Here is an 8,688-nt window from a genome sequence, read left to right as displayed (position 1 = left end):
GGGTTATCATAGTATTTGGTTAGTTACAAACCGTGCGCAGTGACAACAACATATCTTTAACATTAAAAAGAAGGATAATGTTTTCAATGAGCAAGATCGAAAATGCGCCGCAATTCAACTTATGCTTAGAGATGATCACACTTTTAAAAACAAAAAGATACAGCAGGTGGCCGGTAAGAGGTCATGGCTATAGCAGCAGGACTCCATCCCACCAATAAGTCAATGTCACTCAGGAGTGGCTGAAAGAGAATACGTTTGACTTCATACCATTCTCACCAGATTTGAACCCCCTTGACTACGGTGTGTGGTCCTTCGTCGAGAATAGCACAAACATGACCCCTCACCCCCCCCCCAAAAAAACACCATGCCGGATTGCACATTCGCCTCTCTCCGAACGGCGAAAGTACAAAAGGCATGCACCCGTTTCCGCACCCGAATCGATGCGTTTTTGGTTGCAGAAAGCGATTTAATTGAATCAATATCTTCTCTATAACCTTATAAAAATGTGTGCTGTTTGATTTCAAGAAATATGAAAAATAAAACTGTATTTTCATTTATTCGGTGTGGAAGATATAATCGTTCCACCCTGTATAGTGGACCCTTTATACAGGTTCAATGCTATATGCACACCCCGACAATATTTAATTAATGCGACTACATTGCTAATTTTGTTTATGATATACACCATGGAGCACTACATAAATTGCACCCAGTGTCTTGTTGTCATATATTCATACAGAAAGAAAGATATACAGACAAACTTTATTATTAAAGTTCAAAAGAACGCAAAAGACTCATTCAAAAGAGTCTTGTAACGGAGGAGATGGATTTCTTTCATTGCAAGTGTCAAAAGTGGCGACTTTACCCTCAAAAGGCTCTTTCCATCATTACACGGTAGCTCTCTAGATAGTTTAGTATGAAATTTCGAGATCTCTTGTATGGGCCCCAATAGACCTGAGGGGATTGCCCTGGGCTGTTTTCTTTAACTCCTCCATGTCCAGTTTAGCCTTTTTGACAGAGATTTTCTTCTTGTCCAGCGTTTCAGACTTGCTGACGGCGTAGATGTTGGTCCAAGAGACGTCCAACTGCTTGGAGTGCGCAAATTGAAATTCGTCAATCAAGTTCAAGTGTCATTTTCTCGACTTGTACCTAAGATAAATAGCTCAGGTTTGTCTTGTTTGGTAACTAATTGGTTATGCTTTAGTATTTTAAAATATGAACTAATTTCAATCTCTATTTCAATGGACCTTCCGGTACAGTTCTACCCTTCCTAAAACATATTTTATCTTCATTTTCTGTATTATCACCTTTTTCAAATCATGGATTTCTTTATTTAGATAAGATTATTTTTGATCATGGATCCTCGTAATAAAACTAGAAAATTTATTATTTTACACATTTTTCTTTTCTAAAAAAATCAAATTAAAAAAAAAAGAAAATAACCATGCACATTATTACCCCCAGGCCCCGTTCATACTATAAACAGCCCTCCTCCCACCCTTCGTTAATCGGTACTCTAGTTGACGAGTGTTAAGTAATAAAGTATACTGCAGTTGATATAATGATTCAAACGTTCCCACTATAATAACAGTTGAAAAGTCATAACAAAAATTTCATAGTTTTGAATGCTAAAGCTTAAACTTTTGTCCATACAAAGAATAAATCTATCATTTTAATCATAACACAATAATAATAAAAGTTTAAAACAAGAATTTAAATTCAATTTGTAACAATTAATAAATTTAAGAACACATTATACTATATTAGAGTGAGACTCATACCCCAGAATTTGACGAAACGATCTTCACCTCATTTTGAGTACTGTGTATGAACCTAAAGAACACATTTGTTTAATTTTATGCAAATGTATAAAAATATTTGTAAGAAAATTCGGAAGCAAAAAACTCTAAACATCACATGTTTGGGTTTTTGAGTCTGACTAATAACTTTTTCACCAAATATCTATTCAATAATAATTTAAATAAAATGGTATATATGTGGTGCATCTGCATAAAAACAATTTTTTTTACTTCATATTTCCATCCACCCCAATATTTCATAGAGATATATGAGTTAATTATAGGCTGATTATTCAAATTTATGGAATGGGCTACGATACTCAATAATTTCAACTATAGTTTAGAACCTTTATTTGATTAAAGAAACTTATATTGGTCCCAATATGGCCTTTTTGAAATAAAATCTATAAATGTCTCCCTATTTTGTTGTGAGGATCAATTTTTGCTACTGTTAGTAAGATTTGTGGAACACTCAAAGAAATTGACAAATATTCGTAGGAGAATGCAAATATAATCCACGCTCAATTTTGAGAAAAATCCTTCTAGCTTGCTTTTGTATTGACGGATCAGATATATAAGTTTAAAAAAAAAAATAAAGTATAGATTGTGCAAAGCCAAATATTGACGTTTATCGAAACTCTCATTTTTTTTTTTTTTGTAGTAAATATTATAGTTTCAAATATTTGATAATATTTTTTTTTTATAATTTTACCTTTATTTTAAATATATACTTTTCAAAAAAATAAAACATTTATATAATTTTTTGTCACTTTTTCTAAACATTTATCGGCTTTGTGCTCAAGGTAAATATTAAAATACATATATCAATGGAATTGTGTTCATTGGATTCTATAGACAGTACTCAAAAAAAAAAAGCTTTAGTGTTGTCCGTCTAAATTTAATTATTTCTTGGGTACCATTCTCACTATGGTGCATCGTGCTGCCCATGACTTTGTAAGTTTTTGATGGATTTTCTTATCTATTCTTTCAAATGTGACGTTTAATAATTTGAATCTGCACGCAAATAAACCAAATTAAAGGATGTTCCTGGTTACCAACAATTACTTACATATGTTGTACAGTTAAATTAAGTCTTTAGTCAACCTTTTCTCATTGATATAATTTTTTAATACATAAAAAAACTTCGCTAGAAGAAATGCCGAAGTAAAAAATATGTATAAAGTGAACTTTTTCTTCTCTTTTTGCTATTAACTTTATGGGAGTTCATCAGAATGAGGAATTCTCATGAGGATTTTCCTCCTTTTTATAGGTACAAATCCTAAGCTGACCCTAACATATTTGTTCAATTATCTTTCTTTTTAAATTCATTTCACATTGTTTTTCAATCACAACGGATACATATCACGAGTGTGTCCAAAAAGCTCTTTTGCTAAGAAATAAGCTAAAAATTATCGATGATCTATCAAAAACAGGATATATTCAAACATTGTATACCTCGAAATAAGGAGTCTCAAAATTACTTATTTACAAAAGTATCCTAATGACGAGGTTTTTGGACAATTCGGATAAAAAGAAACCCGAATATATTCAACTTTTCATATGAAAATAGCGGTTTCCTTTATTCGGATTTGCCTGTATATATTTGATTCCATAACAAATAGAGCCTTAACGGGCTTATCCTTCCTAATCAAGGGCTTTCATTTGATAGAAAGTGACTAGATTCTAGTAAAAATAAGGAAGTAATGAAAGAAATATTCCATGGATGGTCTATATATTGATTAGTGCTGTCACAAAGAAGTTAAGGTGCGTGAACCCTTTATGTGTTATTTAATTCGAAAAAAATTGGTTATTAGATGTAAAGTTATGCATAACGTATTTATTTAATGACTGGAAAATAAAGTCAGTCTTAAATTAGACTCAGAAAAAATGGGGATTATCCTTTTCTTGGATTATTTTTTTGAATGATCATTTTATAACAAGAACAAAATATTACTTTCTGAAAAAACGTCATTATGGACACAATTTACGTTTAAAAACGTCATAAAAAGTATTTCCCTTTTCTTTAAAAACAGGCATTATAAAAATAACTTTTTTGAAAAGAAAAAACATAATTCGATAAATGTGACTATGAAAAATTAAGTTAAAAGGCCGCCCGGACATTTTTGGAAAGGCTAAGTGTTCGAAAAAAGGAGAAAATGTCAGACGAAAAGTCGAATAAAAATTCAACTAGAAAAAATTCGCTATATCTCTTTAGTGAGCTATTTCTCACGATTTATACATTGCATAAAAAAAACTTTAAAGTATTATTTAAAATAAAGCGTACATTTAAAAAACAGATCATTTACATTTGTGTGTTTGGTGAAGCCAGTTGCGTGTTACAGCGTTCTCAAATGGAAGTAAAAACAGAGAAAATTCTATACATTATTCATTATTATTGGCAGACGGGACAAAAAAATTGTGCTGTTTATGGACTCAATTGAGTATCGAATGCAACATCAGGTGATGCCTACGATTGTGTTCTTGTAATATTCACGTAGAAAATGTCTATAAAATAGTGGAAATCGTTGAAGGGTACCGGGATGTGAGCACTTACTCCATTGACCAGGAACTGTAGATGAGACAACAAAACGTTGGAACCATCCAAATCGGATACTCTTAACTATGTTAATTTTATTGTCAAAATGAAGCGAAAAAACGCTCAGAACTTTTTAATCTTATCTCATATATATAAATGATTGATGGGCACTCAGAAACACTTTTGATGTTGAAGATTTTTGTCCCTATGTTTGTATTACCAAGTACCACATTTGAGTGAATAAATAAGAAAATCCCAGAATACAGACGCCCTTGATACGCCCTAACCTACATGTATGGTAGCGCTAAAGCCACAAAACGTGAGTAGACTGAGTTTTTCTATGGTTCATCATTCATACTTTAATTTGTCATTTGATTTTGTACTTTTTGTTAATAACAATAACGAGATATGTCAGTATAAAATATAAAGTTTGATAATAATTAATATTGACGAATATTGTAACATATTGAACCGAAAATCAAAATGGTGTAAAATGCATTGTGCTTTTAATAACTGCATCCACTTGGGCTTTACCTCTGTAAATCTGTAAAAGGAAAGCAAGATAGATACTTTGTTTTATGTAAATAATAAATGACGCATGTATAAGTTGTGTACAAGTTGCAACCCAAAAATGAGATGAAGGACTTACAGTCCATGTGCTATAGTCAAGAATGGTAGGAGAGACCCTCTCCATGGATTACAAAAGGCAAGGAACAAAAATTAAATGACATATCAAGGGAGTAAACATGGGGTAGGATGGATGTAGTGGCTCCTGGAACATAGGGCCATTGGTAGGGTTGTATGCAGTGGGGATATAGTCCCCAAAATCAAAGAACTTTTGCTTGGTACTAAAAAAAATTCCACCCAAAATATAATTCAAAAAAATTTGTTTAAGAATTTCTTTTCTAAAACAAAATTATGCAGGAAAAAAAAATTATAATTATAATAATAAAGAAAGGTCTTCTTGTTTAAAAAATTTTAAATGTCGTAATTCTGGAGGAAAAACATCAATTTCTTTTTTTTAAAACACTTTTTAAAAGTTTTCCGTCTCTAATTTGACAAATTATTGGTAAAATTGCAATCCAGAGACAGTTGCTGGAGAGGCTGTAGCCCCCTCTCAAATACAATTTTTATCGTCAAAACTACATAAAGTTATTGGCTTGCGTTTTCATAAAAATTAAATGTAAAAAGCCTTCCAAGTTTTGATTTCAATATTAAAAAAGCTCATTCCATCAAATTTAGTTCTTCCGAAAAATTTTAGCTTTAAAAATATTTGTAAAAAAGGTTTTTTGTTTCTTCTAAAAAAAAAAAAGCAATCTCAAAATAAAATCCAACAGACCCCTCTGCATAATCAATTCTAAAAGTATTTGCTTGCTGTTTACATATTGGAAATTATTATTTTTGAATCAAATTTTTTGACTACCAATAACTTTTCAATTGTATTTCCTCAGAATTGGATGATTGTATATAAAATAAAATCAAATACTGACATCAACATTTAATTTGGAAGAATATGAGTTAGTTTTGATGTAGATTACAAAAAAATTTTTTACTCAAAAGTTAAAATGAAAAGTTATCAAAAATCAGATTTGATACAAAAAACTAATGACAGACTTTTATTTTCGCGTCAAGCACTACAACAATTGACAATGGAATTTAAAAGATTTGTTATTTGAGTTGAAAAAAAGTTATATATAATGTAAAATTTTCATTATTTATGTCATGACTGGGAAATAATTCCAATGTCTGTTATATAAAAACCGAAAAACAATTGAGTATTATCCTTTTCCAGGGCCAGGATTAGCATAAAAGTTGTAAAAAATCAAATAAAAAAAAAAGCTATCATATTTATTTAAAAAAGACCATAAGTCCTTTATTTATAAAATGTTTTATTATAAAAATAAAGTATTATTTGCTAAAAAAACGTCATTGATATATATTAATAAAAATATTTGTGAACTGGACTAGTTTGGGGGAAAATAGGAGGGTATTTCTGATATTTGAGTTCAAAAAAAAAAAAAATAAATAAACTGTCTTGGGCGGTGACTCAGCGACTATGACAACCAAAAAATCAAAGGAAAAATTTACAGGAATGAAAAAGGGAATGCAAAAATTGAATGTTCCTTAGATGGTCGACATATAGATTACACCGTGACTGGTAATTTTCTGTTAATTTTTCCTCCGGGAAATTTTGCCGGACGACAAACTCGCCGCGTTTTTTTGTTTTTTTTTTTTAAATTATCGGCTCGAACTTGAAGGGTGTATCTTGATCAGATTAATTGCCTAAGGCGTTACTTCACTAACAGGAAAAGATAGAGTGAGTACATCACTTTTGCCTCAACAAATGTTTTTGGGATTTGAAATATTATCATTAAATTGTAGAGTTACATTAAATACCACGTGATGCTGATGTAAAATTAGAACCATGACAAATTTTATAGTTTCATAATTGTACAAAGTTCATATGAGTTTATGAAAAGGAACTTCTTATCAAAAATGATATTTTATGTACAAGAGGTTCCATGATTGAAGGTTTGCTCCCCCAGATAGTATTAGAACTTATTGACTATTGCTTTATTATTATTTATTTAATCAGGATTTTCCTTTTTTCTTTTTCTCCGAGCTTGTCATGCGGCAAAATTATCAGCGGCACAAATCTTGGTGGCAAATTACCGGCTGCCAAAAAGGGAGCAGCCAAGTTACTTAGAACCAAATTATACAACAAATTCTTGCCTTTGGATTTAGATGGTGAGTTCATGCTTTCTTTTATCTCAAGAAACATGCCCTTGACGACAAAATACTTTTAGAGACATGGCCTTCAAAAGGCAGCAGTTTATATACTATAAATAAACCTTGATAGTTTAATAAATATACAAAAACATTATTTTAGTCAACAAATATTAAATTACTTTTAAAAATGTATATATTTTTTGGAAAGCGATTTTTTTAATTATGAAGTTCTATGACCTCACTTTATTTGAAAGTATGGTTTTATCATCGTTGTCATAAAACATGAGGAATGCTTAAAAACTCCATAGATTAGTTCCTTTTTACGTAATTTTTTGTACTTACAAGGCACTTTTTCCGAAAAAGACACAGATAAACTAAAAGAAAAGGTTGAAAGGGGGAAAATAAGCAAAAATTAACATTGAACTGTAGAAGTAAAAAAAATATTTTTCAAAAAAATTATCTATGGGCCACAGAAGCAGATATTTCGGGGCATAACAGATGGGCAGAAAAGTACTGGGCGTCACATTGAGATGGCGCTATTTTTTAAATTCACCTCATATTCCGTTAGTACCAATCTTCAAAATACAGTTGTCAAAATTTCATAGCAATCTAGTTTTTAATTTGTGAGTCATTATAAACAATTTTGTGTTTTAATTTTACAAGTTCTTCTTGTTTGGAAAAAATACTGTACAAATTAAGCAATGGTTTGAAAAGTGTTATGGGGACTCCGTTCCATTAAGCCAATAAAAAAAAGACAATTTTGTACGAAGAAAAACGTGTTTTCTTGTTAAACTTGAGACTGTTCAGTCCATATCTTACGTACAGGTCATTTTCATGTGCTTGGAAGTAAAAGCAATCCGAAACACACCATTTCAAGCCAAGGGTTATAAGAGAGTGTCAATTTGGTCGACCAGTGTTGTTAATGATGTAATTTGGGGCTTTGCTAATTCAAACTATTCTGCACCACATTATAAAGTCATATTATTACTCGTAAAAGCATTATAACCTTTGAAATATTTAATATTTCAGAAATAAATGATAAAATCATCAATTGGGATTTGGTAATTGAAAGGACTGCTTTTGTAGGTAATTAAAAAAGGCGTTATGGCGTACAAAACCGCAACTCGTACACAACAAATATAATTAATAGCAGTGTGTACATAACACTGACATAATATTTAACTATTTTAATTAACATCACGATGAGATAAACATTGACTTTAAATCCGTTCAGTCAAATCAGTCTCCTACTTGATTAACTTTGTGCCCAACGCTTTCTTCTTCCTCAGAGGACTGTCCTGGAAGTAATAAATTCCCAGAGTTTGGTAGTTTCATGTCTTGTCGACGCGTCTCTTCACAGTTTGCAATAAATATCGATGTATTAGAGTCATCTATAAGGATTTTGGAGACAGCTCTTAAATCTGCTGGGTCATCAGATTCAGATGAGTCTCTAAGAACACGAAGGAGAGACACTCCTCTGAGTGCCGTTTGAGTTTCTGCATTGGATTTTGACGTTATGTTGGCTGAAGAAGGGAGTAGGATTTGTGATTGTGGGTGATGGGTTGCTGAGGCTTTGGTAGATATATCAGGAGCAGAAGAGGACAGAGATGAATTTCCTGATGG

At 31.4% G+C, this 8,688-nt stretch overlaps 1 protein-coding gene across 1 annotated transcript in view; it reads right to left on the bottom strand.

Annotated features, from left to right (window-relative positions):
* Nucleotides 1–1,545: 1,545 nt before the first annotated feature.
* Nucleotides 1,546–8,688, bottom strand: part of LOC121125600 (uncharacterized) — a 43,325-nt gene continuing 36,182 nt past the window's right edge. The window contains exon 5 of the mRNA XM_071891370.1: nucleotides 1,546–8,681. Coding sequence (XP_071747471.1) covers nucleotides 8,305–8,681 — 377 coding nt within the window. The 3' untranslated portion in view covers nucleotides 1,546–8,304. The remainder of the gene's footprint in view (nucleotides 8,682–8,688) is intronic.

This window comes from Lepeophtheirus salmonis, chromosome 10 (assembly GCF_016086655.4).
Source record: "Lepeophtheirus salmonis chromosome 10, UVic_Lsal_1.4, whole genome shotgun sequence".
Taxonomy (NCBI): domain Eukaryota; kingdom Metazoa; phylum Arthropoda; class Copepoda; order Siphonostomatoida; family Caligidae; genus Lepeophtheirus; species Lepeophtheirus salmonis.
This window is presented reverse-complemented; position numbering and strand designations above follow the sequence as displayed.